General features: G+C 52.1%; 1 protein-coding gene across 4 annotated transcripts in view; it reads left to right on the top strand.

Annotated features, from left to right (window-relative positions):
- The window catches only part of LOC119955856 (adenylate kinase isoenzyme 1-like), a 211,274-nt gene that overhangs the window by 149,431 nt on the left and 39,146 nt on the right, over positions 1 to 22,697 (top strand). For 2 of the 4 annotated variants that reach the window (XM_038782497.1, XM_038782495.1), the window contains exons 9-10: positions 5,211 to 5,250; positions 16,798 to 16,836. In XM_038782497.1, the coding sequence (XP_038638425.1) occupies positions 5,211 to 5,250; positions 16,798 to 16,836 (79 nt within the window). Of the gene's footprint in view, positions 1 to 5,210; positions 5,251 to 16,026; positions 16,184 to 16,797; positions 16,837 to 22,697 lie in introns of those variants that run through there. The other 2 variants (XM_038782496.1, XM_038782498.1) reach the window with 2 other exon arrangements.

The following is a 22,697-nucleotide window of genomic DNA, read 5'->3' as shown; positions in this document are numbered from 1 at the left end:
CGCTGGCTTTGAAAGCAGACCAAGGCAAGCCAGCAGCACGGTTTGTATTCCCGTAACAGCCTCCCCGAACAGGTGCCGGAATGTGGCGACTAGGGGCTTTTTACAGTAACTTCATTTGAAGCCTACTCGTGACAATGAGCGATTTTCATTTCAGGGGCTGGTTTAGCTCACAGGGCTAAATCGCTGGCTCTTAAAGCAGGCCAGCAGCACAGTTCGATTCCCGTACCAGCCTCCCCGGACAGGCGCCGGAATGTGGTGACTAGGGGCTTTTCACAGTAACTTCATTGAAGCCTACTCGTGACAATGAGCGATTTTCATTTTCATTTTCATTTCAAGAGTTTAGGACAGCGCAATCAAAAACTGGACTAATTGAGAGTTTGTACCTAGTTATCATAGAATTTACAGTGCAGAAGGAGGCCATTCGGCCCATCAAGTCTGCACCGGCTCTTGGAAAGAGCACCCTACCCAAGGTCAACACCTCCACACTATCCCCATAACCCAGTAACCCCACCCAACACTAAGGGCAATTTTGGACACTAAGGGCAATTTATCATGGCCAATCCACCTAACCTGCACATCTTTGGACTGTGGGAGGAAACCGGAGCACCCGGAGGAAACCCACGCACACACGGGGAGGATGTGCAGACTCCGCACAGACAGTGACCCAAGCCGGAATCGAACCTGGGACCCTGGAGCTGTGAAGCAATAGTGCTCTCCACAATGCTACCGTGCTGCCTTAACAGCTGACAGTAATCACAAGATCACTGCATCTGAGGAAAGGCTGCTAGCCCATCATGGTCCATCTATATGCTGTCCCCTACAGTCCACCCCATTGCTTCATCTACCTCTTACAATGTTCCAATGTTTTCATCTCTATCTGGGAGCCCATTCCATGTAGCAATCAGTTATGTGAAGTAAAATTCCCTAAACACACTCCTGAATTTGTTTTGAACTAATCAAAGTTGCCAATCTGAACAATTTCTTCATAGTTTAATCCCATGATTTATCCCAGCCAATTGGAAGGTTGGTGGGCTCATATTACCTGATTGGAGGATTTTCTGACTCTTAATATTTTTCCCCTATCTCTGATACTTAAGTGTCCACCCAAGGAAAAAATAAAGTACAATTTTTTTCCAATGTCCTTATTATCTAAGTCCCCAGGGCCTGATGCTCTGCATCCCAGAGTATTTAAGGAAATTGCCTATGAAATACTGGACGCATTGGTGATTATTTTCCAGCATTCTATAGACCTGGAAGAATTTCAGTGGATTGGAGGGTTGCTAATGTAACCCCACTTTTTTAAAAACGGAGGGCGAGAGAAAACAGGAAATTATGGACCGATTAGCCTGACATCGGTGGTGGGGAAAATGCTGGAGTCAGTTATTAAGGATGCAATACCTGAGCATTTGGAAAGTGGGGACAAGATCGGTCCAAGTCAGCATGGATTCAGTAAAGGGAAATCATGCTTGACAAATCTTCTGAAATATCTTGAGGATGTGACCAGTAGAGTGGACAAGGGTGAACCAGTGGATGTTGTGTATTTGGACTTCCAAAAGGCATTTTATGAAGACCCACACAAGAGATTAGTGAGCAAAATTAAAGCTCATGGTATTGGAATAATACATTGACGTGGATAGAGAACTGGTTGGCAGGCAGGAAGCAGAGTGACAGGCAGTGACTAGTGGGGTACCACAGGATTCAGTGCTGGGACCCCAGCTGTTCACAATATACATTAATGATTTGGAGGACGCAATTGCGTGCAATATCTCCAAATCTACAGATGACACTTGAATTTAAATCACCACTTTTACTAGAAATCTCCCCTTAAACCAAAAAGGGTCAAAAAGATTTTCTAAATGGTGTACAAGGATTTTCACTCCTTGACTCCTTTGCAGACTTAAGTAGGTGCTACTGTATTCAGGTCAAACTAATATTTCAAGTTATTCCCTGTATAACCCATATCTACAAATAAAGTTTTATCTACTTACCACTCAGTAGCTTCGATCCTGGGTCCCGCCTTGCTGTGGTATAGTAAAGAAGACTTTGACTATTTTGCAATAACCACTATTTCAGTTAGAATAAATTTTTAACTTACTTTGTTTTACTTCAAAAGATAACTTCACTGTCTTTACAACAAGTAAAAAAGATCTTGCTTCTGGATTTTCCGTTCCGGTTCGGACCTTCGTGGCCCCCTTGACAATCTCTCTTCTCATCTGTGGGGTTCACAGTAACTTTGATCCCCTGTTCGGCTCCTGCATTCAGTCATTCCCATCTACCGAAGCAGCTCTGAGAGCTGCAAGTGATGGCGGCTCTTGCCGATTCAGGATATTTATTACCGTTCTCACAGCCGTGCTGGTTACATTTTAGCGTCTTCAAGTAATATCTTCTGCTCATTTATGTAATTTTGTTTTGTCCATTGTATTCATCTAGTTCCCATCATATCTTAGAAGAGGATGTTTCAATGATAAGCATTGGTTAAAAAAAAAATGCTTTGATGCTTGTCAAATCTTAGAGGAGTGATACATTCGGTTCTCGTCATGTTTGAACTGATTCCTGCTTGGTGTTACTTTATGCCTCGGTAGACTGAACCGTTATCTCCAGACTGCCACTTCTAACTAATGACGTGAAGTTTCTATTATTCACAAATGCACTTTATTTCACGTAATTCACTGAATATTCTGGCAATTCTAATCAATTGTTTGCTAAACTAATTAACTTCTATAAAAGGGTGGAATACTGAGCCCTTCATGTAACTAAAAACTTAATTTGCTACAATTTCTCTAATCTTGAAAGAAAGGTATCAGATTACAGCATAAGCTGTTTTAGAGCTGCCCTCTTAATGTGTGTGTGATAAAGGCTGTCTGCATTTCAAATCCTCGTTTCTGAACGCTGTTAACCCTTTGTGGGATTTTTGCTTGCTTTTTCTCACATTCCTTCGGGTTTTATCATGTTTCAGATGACATCTTTCCCATTTTACTTTACACACTAAGCTGGGGTGGCAGTGTGTGCTGTGAGGAGGATGCAAAGAGGCGGCAGGGTGACTTCGACAGGATGGTTGAGTGGGCAAACACTTGGCAAATGTAATATAATGTGGGTAAATGTGAGGATACCCACTTTGGGTGGCAAAAGCAGGAAGTCAGATTATTATCTGAAGGGCGGCAGTTTAGGAAAAGGGGAGGTGCAACGAGACCTGGGTGTTATGGTGGAACAGTCGCTGAAGCAAAGGGTGAGGAAAGCTAATGGCATGCTGGCCTTCATAGCCAGAGGATTTGAGTATCGGAGTAGGGATGTCTTGCTGCAGTTATACAGGGTCTTGGTGAGGCCACACCTTAAGTATTATGTGCAGTTTTGGTCTCCTAGTTTGAGGAAGGACATTCTTGCTATTGAGGGTGTCCAGCGAAGGTTCACCAGACTAATTCCTGGGGTGGCAGGACTGATATATGAAGAAAGACTTTGACCGACGGGGCACGTACTCACTAGAGCTTAGAAGAATGAGAGGGGATCTCATAGAAACATATAACATCCTGATGGGATTGGACAGGTGAGATGCGGGAAGAACCTTCCCAATGTTGGGAATGTCCAAAACGAGGTGGGGTTACTGGGTTACGAGAATAGGGTGGATGCGTGGGGTTAGGTAGAGTGCTCTTTCCAAGGGCCGGTGCAGAATTGATGGCCTGAATGGCCTCCTTCTGCACTGTAACTTCTATGATTCTATGAACTAGGGGTCACTGTCTAAGAATAAGGGGTAAGCCATTCAGGACTGAGATGAGGAAGAATTTCTTCTCTCAGAGAGTTGTGAACTTGTTGAATTCTCTACCACAGAAAGCTGTCGGGGCCAGTTCGTTGGATATATTCAAGAGGGAGTTCGATGTGGCTCTTGAGGCTAAAGGGATCAAGGGATATGGAGAGAAAGCGGGAGTTGGATACTGAATTTGCATGATCAGCCATGATCATATTGAATTGTGGTACAGGCTCGAAGGCCAGAATTGTCTACTCCTGCACCTATTTTCTATGTTTCTATGTTGGTAGTAGTGACTGGGAGGTGAATCTTCATTGGCTAAAGACTCCAGACCAAACCAATTGGGATCTCAAACTGGATTTTGCGATATCTAGCGGGGGGGGCAACCCATGGAGATTTTCCTGGGAGTCTGTGAAATTAGGTAAATGGGACACCATTGCCATAATGGCGCAGGTTGTATGCACGCTATTGGCCCTCCCACTCACTGGTGATGCCCCGATGGGAGAAACGCCACACACCGGGCAGCAATATTCCCGCACCGACATTCTGGAAAACGGCAGAGGGGTGGGGAAAAAAACACCAAACACTCAGTAACTGTGACAGTTGCCGGAAGGTTCCAGCTAGGAGTGACTCATGTTCGCAACAGGGACTGCCAGATGAGCAGGGAGGTGTCCTACGCTGAATTATTCAACAGGCATGTTGATGAACCTGTACCAGTTACCATTCTCCTGCAGGGAAGGTAAATGTTTTCACATCACCAGTCACATCAAGGTTCGCTCTCTCAGACAGTCCAGGCAACATTCCATGTTAGTCTCTTCGACGACACACATTCAGAAAGGTTTATGTGTGAGGAATTTATAATGTTATAATTTAGCTAGGAGCTCCGTGATTAATAATCCATTTGAAAAGCGGTCTTTCAACCAAAAGGTGTTTAGAGAACCACCGATAACAAATTACGGATCACAGCGTTTCACACTGAAGTCAAGAACAGAAGTCAATAGCTTAAAAAGCAGGTCTTCTGTCCACCATACATTAAATCAGGTGGAATGTTAAAGCACAGGGTTGTGGAGGGGGATTTTTCAATGGAAGGGTTGGGGGTGAAGGGTTATTTTTAATTGGAAGGTCTGCTAACTCCCAAAGTGCAGCGTTTGGCCTTCTGCACATGCTCAGTGTGCTCACAGCAGCGGGGCCTATTTTTGGGTTCTGGAAACAAACCAGCAGCTACCTTGACAGCAGGGAGAGTGGCTGAGGCATCTCATCGCCGGCAACAACAGTTCAGGAGTTGCCGTCCTTGCCTTTTCAATTGCGTTGAGCAGTGTCTTTAAACCCCTCGGTGTGCGACGACTTGCTTGCGTTGCCCAGGCTGCTCCCAGCGTCCTGCACAATGACCGGAGTTCAGAAATGAGACGCTCCTGTGACTTACAGAGGAGGAATCAATTAAAACCCTTTCTGTTGTCTTCTTCTGTTTTAGACGGAAGGATCGTCGCTCACCGAGGATATCGCAATGTCAGGTAATGACTCCTTTCCTCAAAGAATCTTGTTCAGACAGACCGGGAATGGAAAGCCACTGAAGGGAAAGTGATTCAGCAAGTTCCAGTTTGCGGCTGTGAGACTTCTCTCTCTGAATGCTAATCAACTGAGACTGCTTTTCGCATCCCGTTTAAAAGAATGACCCTGTCCTTCTGAGGGCTTGGGTTTCCATGGCGAGCAGCCTCCAGGACACAATGCTCATTCGCGGGTGAGTCCAGCTGCTGGCCGTCTACAGATTATTTAAACAGGGGGTGAATTGGCAGTCGGGCTTGACCGTCTGGCGAGGTCCCCTCGAGTGCCCCTCTTAGCACTGAAGCCACTCGAAGGCAGTGCGGCCCAGTTGGAGCTCTCCTGCCACACGCTGTGGTCAAGCAAGGGAAAGTACAGACTGGGCTGGAATATAAATGGACTGTGAGTGGGATTCTGTAAAGCACACAGACTCCAGCACCCTCTCCCAGCCCAGTAGGAAATGCTCCCTCTCCTAAGTGGGATATGCTTTGCTAGCACAAGAGGGAAGCATTGCTCTGGGTGGTAGCCACAGGTTATAACTACACATACGGAAATATGTTTGCAACACTACTGTACATAATAAACCAAGCCGTTCAACACCCTCAGTTAGAGAGAGGGAGAGAGAGAGAGACAGATAGAAAATAGCCCCAGACAGGCGAGGGGAATGGAGGGATCATACAGAACTCTGCAGCTTTTGCTCCTTTACTCTATGCTGAGAGAAACCGCGAGAGGTGGTGCTGCTGGTCACAGGATAATCAATCCAAGCGCCAGCGGATGCAAAGTCTGGCCTGGCCAGAAGGTAAAGAGGGAAATTGGATGGGGAAAGGCCTCCCATATCTAAAGGTGCCTGACCAGTTTTCCTCTCTGGGACCTTGTCAGATAAACAGTGTCGAAGAAATTATAAGTCAGCACTTCGAGTTTTCACCAAAGGTCCTTTAATTAAACACGAAGTTCATGGGTGAGGGGGGGGGGGGGGGGGGGGGGTTTGGAGAGACCACAGTCATTCCAATTGTCCCCCCTTTACAGAGGTAAAGGCAGGCAGTTTATATAGATAGAACAGTACAGCACAGAACAGGCCCTTCGGCCCTCGATGTTGTGCCGAGCAATGATCACCCTACTTAAACCCACGTAACCCGTATACCCGTAACCCAACAATCCCCCTATTAACCTTACACTACAGGCAATTTAGCATGGCCAATCCACCTAACCTGCACATCTTTGGACTGTGGGAGGAAACCGGAGCACCCGGAGGAAACCCACGCACACACGGGGAGGACGTGCAGACTCCACACAGACAGTGACCCAGCCGGGAATCGAACCTGGGACCCTGGAGCTGTGAAGCATTGATGCTAACCACCATGCTACCGTGAGGCCCCATATGATACAGTAAGCAATATCTAGGACAGAAAGCATTCTTTAGATTAGCAAGAGACAGAAAACTGAGCAGGCCGGAGTTAGATTTTAATAAGAGGCCTTGGGTTCCTTGCCGAATTAAAAATAATAGTTGTACGTTGTTAGCAAAACAATGTGCAGCTGTACGCGTGTTTACATTGTATGACCTTCTGACTATTTCATACTGAACTCTTGAGTGAAATAAGGCTAAATATCCATCATGCATTGCCTAGTGCCCATTTCCATTAAATATAGTCTGTGGGTGGTTTCTGAGTCTGTGTATTTATTGGGGGGTATCTTGGTCTGGGTGTGTATGTGGGGGGTGGTCTGTGTCTGGGTGTGCATGTGCGTGTCTGGCTAGGTGAGTATGTGTGTCTAGCTGGGTGTGTGTGCCTGGCTGGATGTGGGTGCGTGTGTCTGGGTTTGTGTGTGTGACTGGGTGTGTGTGTCTGGCTGGGTATCTATGTGTTTAGCGGTGGGGTGGGGGGGGTGTCTGGGTGTGTTTGGCTGTGTATGTTTGTCTGATTGTGTGTCTCTGGCTCTATGTGTGTGTGTATTTGTGCATGGGTGACTGTGTGTGCATGTGTGTGATTTGCCTGTGTGCATGTTTGTCTGTGTTTGTGTGTGTGTGTCTGGCTGTGTGTGTGCGTTTTTGTGTATCTGATTGTGTATGTGTGTCTGGCTAGCTGTGTGTGTGTGTCTGGGTGTGTGTGTGTGGCTGGGTGTGTGCGAGTGTGTCTGGGTGTGTTTCTGGGTGTGTGTGTGTGTGTGTGTGTGTGGCTGTGTGTGTGTGTGTCTGGGTGTGTGTGTGTGTGGCTGGGTGTGTGTGTGTGTTTCTGCCTGGCTGTGTGTGTGTGTGTGTGTGTGTCTGGCTGGGTGTGTATGTGTGTGTTGTCTGGCTGGGTGTATGTGTCCAGCTGGCAGGGGGTACGGCTGTGTATGGCTGGGTGTGTGTCTGGCTGGGTGTCTGTGTATGTTTATGCCCGGCTGTGAGTGTGTGTCTAGCTTTGTGTGTGTGTGTCTGGATGGGTGTGCGTGTGTCTGTGTGTGATGTGGGTCTGGGCAGGTGTCTGGCTGGCTGTGTGTGTGTGTGTGTGTCTGGGTGTGCGTTGGCTGGGTATGTGGGTGTGTCTAGCTGGGTGGGTATGTCTGTGTCTCGCTGTGTGTGTGTGTGTGGCTGGAGGTGTGTGTCTAGCTGGGTGTGCGTGTGTGTGGCTGGGGGTTTGTGTGTGTCTGGCTGGGTGTGTGTGGCTGGGGGTTTGTGTCTATGTGTGTCTGGCTGGGTGTGTGTCTGGTTGGGTGTGTGTGTGTCTGGCTGGGTGTGTGCGTGTGTGGCTGGGTGTGTGCGTGTGTGGCTGGGTGTGTGTGGCTGGGTGTGTGTGTGTGTGCCTAGCTCGGTGTGTGTGGCTGGGGGGTGTGTGTGGCTGGGCGTGTGTGTGTCTGGCTGGGTGTGTGTGTGTCTGGCTGGGTGTGTGCGTGTGTGGCTGGGTGTGTGCGTGTGTGGCTGGGTGTGTGTGTAGCTGGGGGTGTGTGTGTCTGGCTGGTCTGTGTTTGGCTGGGTATGTGTGTGTATCTGGCTGGGTGTGTGTGTGAGTGGCTGGGTGTGTGTGTAGCTGGGTGTGTGTGTGTCTGGCTGGGTGTGTGTGTGTATCTGGCTGGGTGTGTGTGTGTGTGTCTGGCTGGTGTGTGTCTGGCTGGGTGTGTGTGTGTGTGTGGCTGGGGCTGTGTGTGTATCTGGCTGGGTGTGTGTGTGGCTGGGGGTGTGTGTGGCTGTGTGTGTGTGTGTATCTGGCTGGGTGTGTGGGTGTGTGGCTGAGTGTGTGTGTATCTGGCTGGGTGCGTTTGTCTGGCTGGTGTGTATCGGGCTGGGTGTGTGTGTGTATCTGGCTGTATGTGTATCTGGCTGTGTGTGTATCTGGCTGTGTGTGTGTCTGGCTGGGTGTGTGTGGCTGTGTGTGTGTGTGTGTGGCTGGCTGTGTGTGTATCTGCCAGGGTGTGTGTGGCTGTGTGTGTGTCTGGCTGGGGTTTGTGTGGCTGTGTGTGTGTGTGTGGCTGGGTGTTTATATGGCTGGGTGTGTGTGTGTATCTGGCTGGGTGTGTATCTGGCTGGGTGTGTATCGGGCTGGGTGTGTATCTGGCTGGGTGTGTATCTGGCTGGGTGTGTGTCTGGCTGTGTGTGTATCTGGCTGGGTGTGTATCGGGCTGGGTGTGTATCGGGCTGGGTGTGTATCTGTCTGGGTGTGTGTCTGGCTGTGTGTGTATCTGGCTGGGTGTGTATCGGGCTGGGTGTGTATCGGGCTGGGTGTGTATCGGGCTGGGTGTGTATCGGGCTGGGTGTGTGTCTGGCTGGGTGTGTGTCTGGCTGGGTGTGTATCGGGCTGGGTGTGTATCGGGCTGAGTGTGTATCGGGCTGGGTGTGTATCGGGCTGGGTGTGTATCGGGCTGGGTGTGTATCGGGCTGGGTGTGTATCTGGCTGGGTGTGTATCGGGCTGGGTGTGTGTCTGGCTGGGTGTGTGTCTGTCTGGGTGTGTGTCTGGCTGGGTGTGTATCGGGCTGGGTGTGTATCGGGCTGGGTGTGTATCTGGCTGGGTGTGTATCTGGCTGGGTGTGTATCTGGCTGGGTGTGTGTCTGGCTGGGTGTGTATCGGGCTGGGTGTGTATCGGGCTGGGTGTGTATCTGGCTGGGTGTGTGTCTGGCTGGGTGTGTATCTGGCTGGGTGTGTATCTGGCTGGGTGTGTATCTGGCTGGGTGTGTATCGGGCTGGGTGTGTGTCTGGCTGGGTGTGTATCGGGCTGAGTGTGTGTCTGGCTGGGTGTGTGTCTGGCTGGGTGTGTATCGGGCTGGGTGTATGTCTGGCTGGGTGTGTATCGGGCTGGGTGTGTATCTGGCTGGATGTGTATCGGGCTGGGTGTGTATCGGGCTGGGTGTGTATCGGGCTGGGTGTGTGTCTGGCTGGGTGTGTGTCTGGCTGGGTGTGTGTCTGGCTGGGTGTGTGTCTGGCTGGGTGTGTGTCTGGCTGGGTGTGTATCTGGCTGGGTGTGTATCGGGCTGGGTGTGTATCGGGCTGGGTGTGTGTCTGGCTGGGTGTGTATCGGGCTGGGTGTGTGTCGGGCTGGGTGTGTGTCTGGCTGGGTGTGTGTCTGGCTGGGTGTGTATCGGGCTGGGTGTGTGTCTGGCTGGGTGTGTATCGGGCTGGGTGTGTATCTGGCTGGGTGTATATCGGGCTGGGTGTGTATCGGGCTGGGTGTGTATCGGGCTGGGTGTGTGTATCTGGCTGTGTGCGTATCGGGCTGGATGTGTATCTGGCTGGGTGTGTATCTGGCTGGGTGTGTATCGGGCTGGGTGTGTATCGGGCTGGGTGTGTGTCTGGCTGGGTGTGTATCGGGCTGGGTGTGTGTCTGGCTGGGTGTGTGTCTGGCTGGGTGTGTATCGGGCTGGGTGTGTGTCTGGCTGGGTGTGTATCGGGCTGGGTGTGTATCGGGCTGGGTGTGTGTCTGGCTGGGTGTATATCGGGCTGGGTGTGTATCTGGCTGGGTGTGTATCGGGCTGGGTGTGTATCGGGCTGGGTGTGTATCTGGCTGGGTGTGTATCGGGCTGGGTGTGTATCTGGCTGGGTGTGTATCGGGCTGGGTGTGTATCGGGCTGGGTGTGTGTATCTGGCTGTGTGTGTATCGGGCTGGGTGTGTATCGGGCTGGGTGTGTGTCTGGCTGGGTGTGTATCGGGCTGGATGTGTATCGGGCTGGGTGTGTGTCTGGCTGGGTGTGTATCGGGCTGGGTGTCTGTCTGGCTGGGTGTGTATCGGGCTGGGTGTGTATCTGGCTGGGTGTGTATCGGGCTGGGTGTGTGTCTGGCTGGGTGTGTGTCTGGCTGGGTGTGTATCGGGCTGGGTGTGTGTGGGGCTAGGTGTGTATCGGGCTGGGTGTGTATCTGGCTGGGTGTGTATCGGGCTGGGTGTGTGTCTGGCTGGGTGTGTGTCTGGCTGGGTGTGTATCGGGCTGGGTGTGTGTCTGGCTGGGTGTGTATCGGGCTGGGTGTGTGTGGGGCTGGGTGTGTGTGGGGCTGGGTGTGTATCGGGCTGGGTGTGTGTCTGGCTGGGTGTGTGTCTGGCTGGATGTGTGTCTGGCTGGGTGTGTATCGGGCTGGGTGTGTATCTGGCTGGGTGTGTGTCTGGCTGGGTGTGTATCGGGCTGGGTGTGTATCGGGCTGGGTGTGTATCGGGCTGGGTGTGTGTCTGGCTGGGTGTGTTTCGGGCTGGGTGTGTATCTGGCTGGGTGTGTATCGGGCTGGGTGTGTATCGGGCTGGGTGTGTATCGGGCTGGGTGTGTATCGGGCTGGGTGTGTACCGGGCTGGGTGTGTGTCTGGCTGGGTGTGTTTCGGGCTGGGTGTGTATCTGGCTGGGTGTGTATCGGGCTGGGTGTGTGTCTGGCTGGGTGTGTGTCTGGCTGGGTGTGTATCGGGCTGGGTGTGTGTCTGGCTGGGTGTGTATCTGGCTGGGTGTGTGTCTGGCTGGGTGTGTATCGGGCTGGGTGTGTATCTGGCTGGGTGTGTGTCTGGCTGGGTGTGTATCGGGCTGGGTGTGTATCTGGCTGGGTGTGTGTCTGGCTGGGTGTGTATCGGGCTGGGTGTGTATCTGGCTGGGTGTGTATCGGGCTGGGTGTGTATCGGGCTGGGTGTGTATCGGGCTGGGTGTTTATCTGGCTGGGTGTGTATCTGGCTGGGTGTGTATCGGGCTGGGTGTGTGTCTGGCTGGGTGTGTATCGGGCTGGGTGTGTATCTGGCTGGGTGTGTATCTGGCTGGGTGTGTATCGGGCTGGGTGTGTGTCTGGCTGCGTGTGTATCTGGCTGGGTGTGTATCTGGCTGGGTGTGTATCAGGCTGGGTGTGTGTGTGTATCTGGCTGGGTGTGTATCTGGCTGGGTGTGTATCGGGCTGGGTGTGTGTGGGGCTGGGTGTGTGTCTGGCTGGGTGTGTATCTGGCTGGGTGTGTATCGGGCTGGGTGTGTATCTGGCTGGGTGTGTATCTGGCTGGGTGTGTGTCTGGCTGGGTGTGTGTCTGGCTGCGTGTGTGTCTGGCTGGGTGTGTATCGGGCTGGGTGTGTGTCTGGCTGGGTGTGTATCGGGCTGGGTGTGTATCTGGCTGTGTATGTGTGTGGGGCTGGGGTGTTCCCCAGATTGTGCACAAGCTCATTATCAGAGAGCCAGCAATCTGACATCCCTGGCCAGCACACACTCGAGTGTCTCATAAATCAGGCTCCTGTCACCAAAAATATGTCAATTTTTTTAAAATTTAGAGTACCCAAACATTTTTTCCAATTAAGGGGCAATTTAGCGTGGCCAATCCACCTAACCTGCACATCTTTGGGTTGTGGGGGCAAAACCCACGCAAACACGGGGAAGAATGTGCAAACTCCACACGGACAGTGACCCAGAGCCGGGATCAAACTGGGACCTCGCCGTCATGAGGCAGTGCTAACCACTGTGCCACCGTGCTGCCCAAAATATGTCCATTTTAAGATGAAAGTTTAAAGCCTGTAATCACTGACGGGTGACGCAACAACATCAAAGTGTCCACCAACACTCTTCTGTAGAAAGCTACTCAATGAGTTTTTACGTTAGGGAACATTTGTACCTTTTAATTTTGATGTGTTTGAAGTCAAATATTAAAGGGTTGGAACCGCAGTTTACCACAAGACTCGCATATTGTTTCCTACAATTAGCTCAGGGAGGGTGGGGGGGAGGGTTTGGAAATAAACAGGCCTCTGACTTTTCTGTGCTCAAGGCTGTTTGACATTATCTCCGCTGTAATCGTTCAGTAGGTTTATCAACCCTGGCTCAATGGGTCTTAGAGTCAAAGGGTTCAAATCTCAGACCCCCTGACTTAGTTGGTCAGACTGGGGTTGTTTTCCTTAGAGCAGAGGGGGGTCCGATTGAGGAGTACAAAATTATGAGGGACATGGAGGGGGTACATAGGATGAAACTTTTCCCCTTAGTCGAGGGGTCAATAACCAGAGGGCATAGATTTACGGTAAGGGGCAGATGGTTCAGAGGAGATTGAGAAAGGATTTGAGGGAAATCTTTTTCACCCAGAGGGTTGGTGGGGAACCTGGAACTCACTACTTGAAAGGATGGTACTGGCGGGAACCCCCACAACATTTAAGAAACATTTAGATGAGCATTTGAAACTCCACAGTAAGGGCTGAGTGCTGGAAAATGGGATTAGAATAGATAGGTGCTTGAAGGCCGGGGCAGATACAATGGGCCGAACGGCCTCTTTTTACACTGCAAAACTCTCCGACTCAAGCACAAATATCACGGTGCTGTGTTTGGGATCAGAAGCCCGTCTGCATTCCCGGGTGGACTTGAAAGATTCTATGGCACCGCAACAGAGATGTGTACGCGAGTTATTCCTGGTCTCCTGGCTAATATTTTTCCCCAAACAACAGCATTGAAACAGATTATCTGATCATTATCACTTTTTTGTTTGTGGGAGCTTTCTGTGCACAAATTGGCTGCTGCAGTTCCCATGTTACAACAGTGACTACACTTCAAAAGCACTTCATTGGTAGGGAGGCATGTGGCGCAGTGGTTAGCATTGCGACTGCGGTGCTGAGGACCTGGGTTTGAATCCCGGCCCTGGGTCACTGTCCGTGTGGAGTTTGCACATTCTCCCCATGTCTGCGTGGGTTTCACCCCCACAACCCAAAGATGTGCAGGTTAGGTGGATTGGCCACGCTAAATTGCCCCTTAATTGGAAAAAAAAAACAATTGGGTACTCGAAAAAAATTTTTTAAAGCACTTCATTGGCTGTGAAGTGCTTTGGGATGTCCGGAGGTTGTGAAAGGCGTTAGATAAATGCACGTCATTTTTTTTTTTAACTGTACAACTGTTAATAGGAGCACACGTATGAAGAAACAAAATAGGAGCAGAAGTAGCTCTGTTGCGTGCTCCATGGCAACACCTCAGCCAATCAGAGTCGATTTGTCAACCATTTGGCACGTTTTCCTCCTGAAGTATAAATTGTGATTGTTACAAATTTGGTATTCTTGCCTTTGTCGTGATGAGTCCAAGATGTAAAGCTTCAGCAACATGTTTTTTTCAGCAGTATTCAAGTTCTGTACTGCCAAACGGCTGAGAGTGAGGGGAGGGGGAGGTTGGCGGGGGGGGGGGGGGGGGGGGGGGGGAGGGGGGGGGGGGGCGTCATTCAACCAGGGCAGTAACACAGAATCCCTCATTGTCTGCTGTACTTTCCTGGCCTAATGCTCGGTGCTGTTGAAGTCAGTGGAATTGAATGTTGGTTGGGGGGGGGGGGTGTAACGGGGTAATAATAGTTTCACTTCCTCACAGGAGTCACTGGTTATGAATGGGAACCCTGTATTGTTCTCTAGCCAACAGGCATTGCGACCAACTACAATCCTTGTACTGACATCAGCCAACGTGAGTACAGAGCAGGGATAGAACTTGGGACCTCCTATATAACTCGGCACCAATCTCATCCTAAAGTAATAAACCCCCAGGGATGCAAGCCGCCCTGTTCCGAGCCCTCCCTGGCTATATTGGCACAGAAATAAGGAAGAGACAAAGTAGAAAAACAAAGGGAGGGAAGAGATAGGGCTGTATTTCCTGGTTGTGCCCCTTCCCCGAGACCAGAAATTCCTGCCCGAGGTCAACGGACTTATAAAAGGCCCGTCGAGTTATCCGTCCCACCCCGGGACGATACCCTGGGCGGGCGAGACTGGAGGATTTACCCCCATGTAAATGGTGGAGAGGTTTTTTAGGTGACAAGATTCACGACGTGATGATTGGAACTTGCTATTCGGGATTCTGGAAGAGGCTGCCCAGCGTTCCTTTTAATTAGAAAGAATAAACCTGCATTTCTATAGCATCTTTCACATCCTCCCAATGTCCCAAAGCATTTTGCAGCCAATGAAGAGCAGTCACCACTATTACGTTGATGTGCGCAGCAGCTAATTAGCACAGAGCAAGATCCCACACACCGGCAATGGGACAGCAGACAGATGGCCGGTCTGTTTTAGAGTTGTGGGTTGAGGGATAAATTGGTGATATTTATGCGAAAATACAAATACGAAAAGTATGTGCAAATATGCGCGTGTGTCTGTTTGTCAGCATTGGGGTTATCAAATAGGTCCTGTTCAAACTGGTGTTAAACTGGAATTTGGCAATAATCCCCAGTGTCATAAACACAAGGAATGGGGGAATGAGTGGACCATTCAGCCCATTGAACCTGCCCCGCCATTCAGTGCGACTGTGGCTGATCTGCAGCTTCACCCCGTTATCCCGCACACTCCCCTAATCCCTTCATTCCCCGAGAGGCCGCAAATCTGGCCATCCCGCCCTTAAATATATTCAACGCTGGAGCATCCACAGCCCTCAGGGGTGTAGAATGCCAAAGATTCACAACCCCTACTGAGCGAAGTCATTTCTCTTCATCCCAACCCTAAACGAGCGGCTCCCTGTGACTCTGCCCCTTTTGTGAAAGCCCCTGCCTGAACAGACTGATAATCGTACAGGATTGGCTCACTGTCGGTGAGAGGGTTTAATTGCTGCTATTTACCTCATTGGCCTCCTCTTCCTCCACTCTCGGGTGGACGAGGAGGTGAGCAGCGCTTTAATCAGCAAGTCAACCTCCCCCAAAAGGCCGTACATTCAAATGGCAAATACAGGAAGAAAGCTATCGCTGGAATTCCCCCCCCCCCCCTCCCACACCACCACTCACACACACACACAGCAGGAGGTCCAGCACACCTGGAGGTCTCTGGCCCAACTTCCCTCACCCAACACCGCCAACTGATTAGCGGTCCTGCTGCTGCCTGCCGTGGGGTCTTTCTGTGTGCTCACTGGCTGCGGCCAATACATCTAAGCCTGACTCCAGATGCACATCATGGGAGGGAGGAACTTTGTTGGGAGTGCAATAAAAAGTCAGGCTGTTTTCTTTCCCATGGACGGAATCTCTAGGGGGTTAATGGGTTCCCAGCTGCGATCGATATTGATATAAGGAAACAAAGGGCTATTATGGGTCTGAGTGTCAAAAGATTTTAATGGTTAACTAGGCCAACTTCCTCCAGAGAGTGCTGCTCTGCCTTTTGAAAAACAAAACCTTTCCCTTTTAACTTTTTAAAAATAACTTATCATCCGCTGGTGCAAGAATATCAGAACGGATTGCAATGCATTTGAATTCTTAGCCTGATCCCTGTCCCGACATTTTCCTCCTCCCATTCTGCGATGGCCCAGAGGGAGAAGCAGGGAGTTCGAATTCCAATACTTAGTGGTTCAGCCTCAACTTCCGGCCAAATACCAAGACTAGCAACTGTAACCATAGAAACCCATGATTCAACAGTGGCTGCATACAGTCAAAACAGTTGCACTGATTAAACAGAAGGGTTATGTGCCGGCCAGATTTCCCTTGGTCGGAGCAACAGGATTAAGGGTAAAATATGGGCGTCAACTGCTCCTCAAGTTCCTCGACTAAAGTGCAGAGCATCGCTGGGAAAGGTAAGCAGAGAAATGACGAGGCAGCCTTCCCGCCGGATAGCTCTCCCAAAGCCTAAAGGCAGAGAGGGACCCCAAGGCTGATTTCAGCTACTAACAGTTTACTTCAGGCCCCGGCCCAGCATCTTTCTCCGTTCAAGAGCCCTGGAATGGTGTCTCGAGAGGTTCGAGTGCCGGAGGAACGATTTACAAGAGAGAGCCGGTGGGAATGTGGGCTTTGCAGCTCTGTGGCGCGAGGGGGGTTAGGGGTGGGGGGAGAGACACTGGTTTATGACGCTGGGGAAAAGGTTAACGCAGATTGTTGCAAGCTTAAACTATCGCTGTAGGACAGCAGGACAAAGGTTTAAGAAGCGAGAGATAAGGGAAGGCATCTGGAGGCTTCCTCATGTAGAATGTAATCGAGACTCGGAACGGGCTTTCGGGGAGAGTCAGAAACCAGGGTTTTTTATGAAACTGTTTTGGGGGGAGAGGGAAGAGGGGGTGGGGGGGCTTGTTTTTCATTGCGGGAACACGAGTTGGAATGCACTGTAAGGGATTCCCCCCATCCAGGTCCAATTTCTGACCTTGAGATAAGCCATGATGGGCAGGTTCTGACGGCCACTTTCTGTTTAATCCAGCAGACAAACTGAAAGATTGCAAGATTATCTTTGTTGTTGGTGAGTACAGAATTTATTTATGTTCTATGAGTTGATATTTGAAGTAAAATTGAACTGACGGAACTTAACGTTTTTAAGAAATGCATTTGAACGCGTGATTCCCCACATGCTGCAGGGCAGGTGGGTCTTTCGAGATGGTGAGGTTTAAGGGGGTAGGGTGTTCGTGTAATAAATGTTAGCCAGCGCGACGCAGGAGGCTACGCAGTTAAACATTGCGCACCCCACAGTTAGTGTGACATAGTGTAAGCTTCCCTCACTGGGTGTGATACAGTGTAAGCAGAGGGAAAAACGCATAAACATTTATCTAAAAGCGATCGCTGAGTTCACCGTAGTCCTCCTCCTGAGGACCCCATCATCCCAGATGCCAGTTTTCAGCCAATTCAGTTCCCTCCATGTGGTATCAAGAAATATGACAATCCCAGTCATGGTGCTGAAGACTTGGTTCCAGAACCATCCGTTTCACTGGCCGAGCTGTTCCAGTACAGCTACAACACTGACATCTACCCGGCAATGTGGGAAATTGGCCAGCTGTGTCCTGTACGGAAAAACCTGGACAAATCCAACCTGGCCAATTACCACCTCCTCGGTCTACCCTCAAACATCAGCAAAGTGATGGAAGGTGTCATCGACAGTGCTGTCAAGGGGCACTTACTTACCAATGACCTGCTCACTGACGCTCAGTTTGGGTTCTGTCGTGACCACTTGGCTCCTGACCTCATTGCAACCTTGGTTCAAACATGGATAAAAGAGCTGGACTCCAGAGGTGAGAGTGACTGCCCTTGACAGCAAGGCAACAGTTGACCAAGTGTGTCATCAAGGCACCCTGGCACAACAGGAGTTAATGGGAATCCGGGCGAAAATACTCCGCTGGTTGGAGACATACCGAGTGCAAAGGAAGATGGTTCTGGTTGTTTATGTTTTATAAATATTTTTATTCTCCATTTTCACATTTTCTTCAGAATTTACACCCCACCAGTAAACGGTAACGAATACAATGTCAATCCCCTTATCAACAACAACGATCCCATCCTCCCACCAACCCCCAAACAACGGCCCCCCTGACAATATAAGCATCAAATAAAACAAACCCTCCCAAGGTGGAAAAAAAAGGAAACAGGAATCGCCTATGGTCACCACTGACATATACAGGCCACCCCGCAACCCCCCCCCCCACTAATATTCAATGCCATCCAATCTCCGAACAAGTACCGTGAATGACACCCATGAATTGTAGACACCCCCCCCCACATTCCCCCCTCCCAGACTCTTCCCGTCCACTTCTTCTTGTAAACTCCTCCCCCCAACCTCGGTTCCTTCCCCCTTTTCACCCCAGCTAGACTCACCGAAACCTGTTCTGCCAGGCTCCGATGGCTGCAGTCCCTCCCCCCACCTCATTCCCGTTCACTGGCCGGCTTATACCGGCCAGCGTGGAAGCCCTCGCCCGGGTCTCCTTCCCCCTTGCCCGGTCCCAGGAAAACCAAGAAATCCCCTTTTGCACACAACCGCATACACACCCAAAGAACCACCATTGCGAGTGAAAGTCCCATCTCTTCCCTTGTCCAAATATATACAGCGTCGACTCATTTAGTACATACACCAACACGCAGTGAAAAAATAAAGTTACATGAGGCTATATCGTTACACGACCATTTCTCAATTCTGCCACAGTCCTTCTGCCTTTGCAAACTCCTCCACTGCTTCCGCCGTCCCAAAATAAAAGCCCTTGGATTTGTAGGTCACCCCAACTTAGCTGGATATACAATGCCGCACTGCACCTTGCTGATGTACAGTGCCTTCTTCACCCGGCTGAAGGCAGCCCGCCTCCTCGCCAGCTCCACCATAACGTCCTGATATATCCATATACCAGCTCCAGCCCACTGTACCACCAGCTTCGGCTTTGCCCAGCACAGGACTTTCCCCTTCACTCTCCACCTACGGAAACACAGAGTTACTACTCTTGGCGGCTCACTCGCCTTTGGGACAGGCCTCCACGACCGATGAGCCCGATCCAGTTCATATCGGGAGGGATCCTCCCCCTCCCCCAATAGCTTCGCCAACACTGTGGCAAAATACTCCGTCGGCCTCGGGCCTTCCACCCTTTCGGGCAGACCCACAATCCTCAAATTCTGTCGCCTGGATCTGTTTTCCAGGTCTTCCATTTTGGTTCGCAGACCCTTGTTAGTCTCTATCATCCTCCGCATCTCCTTCCCCATTGAGGTGAGTTGATCACTGTGCTGCGATAATGCCTCTTCCACTTCCTTCAGGGTCTCACCTTGCTCCCACACCTCCGCCGCTGAGCTTTATACTGCCGCCCTCACCGGGGCAATCATCTCCTCCACCAGCACTTTCAATACCGCCCCCATCTCCTTCTTCATCGCTTCCATGTGTTTTGCGAACTGTTTTTCAAATTCCATAACCATCACCTTAGTCATTTATTCTGCTGTGAGTGACTGCGGCCTCCCCTGCTGCTCCAGCCTCCGCTTTCCTTACAGTTCCTGCGCTGACTTTTCCACTCACCGGCGAACGTCCGTTATCCCCCTTTTTCACAGCCGTTTTTCTCCCAAACTTGGACATTTCTCCTCCCTGTGCCTTCTTACAGCCTTTTCAGCCTCCGTTGCCCCCGGGACCGGGCGTTAAAACTCCGAAATTCCTATTCCCGAGCGGGAGCCCTCCAGTGTGCGGCTGCCTCCCGCCCGCCGTCACCGGAAGACAGTTCTGGTTGTTAGAAGTCAATCATCTCAGTACCAGGACATCGCTGCAGGAGTTCCTCAGGATCGTATCCTCGGCGCAATCGTCTTCAGCTGATTCATCAATGAACTTCCCTCCATCGTAAGATCAGAAGTGGTTACTGTTTGCTGATATGACCGCACTGTTCAGCACCATTTGCAGCCCCTCGGACAGTCCATGCTGATAAGTGGGAAGTAACATTCGCACCACACATGAGCCAGGCAAAGACCATCTGCAGCAAGAGAGAATCTAATCATCTCCCCTTGGACGTTCAATGCCATTACCATCCCATCACTGACTCCCACACGATCAACAACCTGGGCGTTACCATTGACCAGAAACTGAACCTGACAAGCCAAATAAATACTGTGGCTACAGGAGCAGGTCAGAGGGTAGGAATCCACCATCTACAAGGCACAAGTCAGGAATATGATGGAATACTGTCCATTCGCCTGGATGCAGCTCCAAAAACATTCAAGAAGCTCAACACCACAAAGCAGCTACTTGCTTGGCACCCTGTCCACCACCTTCAGCATTCACTCCCTCCGCCAACGACACACAGTGGCTGAAATGTGAACCATCTACAAGATGCACTGAGCCAACTCACCAAGGCTCCTTCGACAGCACCTTCCAAACCCGTCAGCTAGAAGGACAAGTGCAGCAGATGCATGGGAACACCGCCACCTGCAGGTTTCCCCCCAAGCCACAAGTCATTCTGAATTGGAACAAAATCATCAATCCTTCACTGACACTGGCCGCAATCCTGCACGTTGGGTGTACCTGCACCACATGGACTGCAGCAGTTCAAGAATGCGGCTGATCAACGCTTCCCGGCCTTTTGGCTAGGATGAGCGTGGGGCCAGATGTGATACGTAGATCTGGGGCGGAATTCTCCGACCCACCGCAGTGTCAGGGAATCGCCCGGGGTTGGCGTAAATCCCGCCCCCGCAGTGGCCGGAATTCTCCGCCATCCAGGAATCGTCGGGAGGGGCAATCGCGCCACGTCGATCGGCGTGCCCTCCGCGGCGATTCTCCGGCCCGCGATGGGCAGAAGTCCCGCCACTGTCAGGCCTCTCCCGCCGACGTGGTTTAAACCACCTCTGTGCCGGTGGGATTGGCGGCGCGAGCGGGCCCCCGGGGTCCTGGAGGGGGCGTGGGGCGATCGGACCCCGGGGGGTGCCCCCACGGTGGCCTGGCCCGCGATTGGGGCCCACCGATCGGCGGGCGGGCCTATGCCGTGGGGGCACTCTTTTTCTTCTGCCACTGCCACGGCCTCCACCATGGCGGAGGCGGAAGAGACACCCCTGACGCTCTGCCGCGTGCGCGGACTCATGCCGACCGGCGAAGGCTTTTCGTCCAGCCCCGACGCCGATCGGCATATCGGCAAAGGCCGTTGACGCCACTTTTGGCGCCAGTCGGCGGAACGGGAGCCACTCCGGCGCAGGCCTAGCCCCTAAGGGTGCGGAGAATTCCGCACCTTTGGGGAGGCCCAATGCCGGAATGGTTAGCGCCACTCCGCTACGCCGGGACCCCCGCCTCACCGGGTAGGGGAGAATCCCGCCCCTGGTGTGTCTCTCTTGTGGGGACCGTGAATGGGATTCAGTTTGGGTTGTTTTTTGGAGCAGGTGGGTGGGTGGGGGGGGCAGGATTGGGGTGGGGGGCAGGATTGGGGTGGGGGGCAGGATTGGGGGTTTGCCCCTGTCCACACCCTGGGCGGGATTCACCCCCCCCCCCCCCCCCCCCCCCACGCCAGGTGGGAGAATCGCTGGGGCGCCGAGCGAGTCCCACCACGCCGCCCCGGCACCCGCACGTGATTCTCCCACCCCCCCCCCCCCCCCCCCCCCAAACCGGCGTGGCAAGATTCACGACTGGCTGCTGGGAGAATCGCTGCTCGCCGTTTGTAACGGGCGAGCGGCGATTCTCCGGCCCGAATGGGCCGAGCAGCGTGCCCAATACGACAGGTTCCCGCCGGCGCCTTCCACACCTGGTCACTGCCGGCGGGAACGCTGGGGGGGTGGCCTGGGGGAAGGGAGTTCTTGCACTGGGGGGGCCTCAAAAGGGGTCTGGCCCGGGATCGGTGCCCACCGATCGGCGGGCCTGCGTCCCTGAAGGAGGACCTCCTTTCCTCCGCTGGCCCACAAGATCCATCCGACATCTTCTTGCGGGGCGGCCGCGGGGAGGACGGAAACCGCGCATGCGCAGTTGACGTCATTTACGCGGCGCCGCTTGTACACGGCGCCAAGGCCCGGCACGCGTAAATGACGCGGCGCGGCTCCTAGCCCCCCGGGGGTGGGAGAATAGGGGGCTGGGAGCGGCTTCCGACGCCGACTGCAGCGTCGGGACTTAGGGCGCGATTCTCCCAAAACGGGCGGGTTTGACGCCAGCGCACCCCTTCCCGACCGGGAACCGATTCTAGTCCCCGGTCGGGGCTAGCAGCCCGACGCCGCAAGCTCCGGCATCACAGGCTTAACGAATTTCGTTAAGCCCGCTTGCCGGAGTTAGCGCCGGCTGACGCGTCATATGACGTCAGCCGCGCATGCGCGGATTGGAAGACTCCAACCCGCGCATGCGCGGATGACGTCATCGCATATTTGCGCGAAACCCGCGCATGCGCGGGCTGGGATGCCCCTCAGCCGCCCCGCGAATGGATACTGCGGGGCGGCGGAAGGACAAATAGTGCGCGGGCATCGGGCCCGCTGCCCGCGATCGGTGCCCACCGATCGCGGGCCCATGGCACCCTTGGCACGGCCGTGGTAATGCCGTGCCAATCGGTGCCATGGTTATAAAAAGCGAGTTGTTCCCGCCGTTTTTACGAATGGCCAGACCAGGTGTGTTTGCCGTTCGTAAAAACAGCGTAAAGGGCTGGGACTTCGGCCCATCGAACAGCTGTGAATCGCTGCCGGCCGTCGTGGGGGGCGGAGAATCGGGCCCTTAGTCTCCCGAGGGGAGAATTGTGCCCATAGTCTCCCGAGGGGAGAATTGCGCCCTGTGCCTTTGTAACTCTGGTAAAGTAATAAAAAAAATAAATGCAGCTGATCACCACCTTTTACGATAAGGGATGAGCAATAAATGTTAAGCCTAACTTCACAGATTTCACAGAATGTACAGTGCAGAAGGAGGCTATTTGGCCCATC

Source organism: Scyliorhinus canicula, chromosome 21 (assembly GCF_902713615.1).
Source record: "Scyliorhinus canicula chromosome 21, sScyCan1.1, whole genome shotgun sequence".
NCBI lineage: Eukaryota > Metazoa > Chordata > Chondrichthyes > Carcharhiniformes > Scyliorhinidae > Scyliorhinus > Scyliorhinus canicula.
The sequence above is the reverse complement of the archived record's forward strand: the minus strand, read 5'-3'. Positions and strand labels throughout refer to the sequence as shown.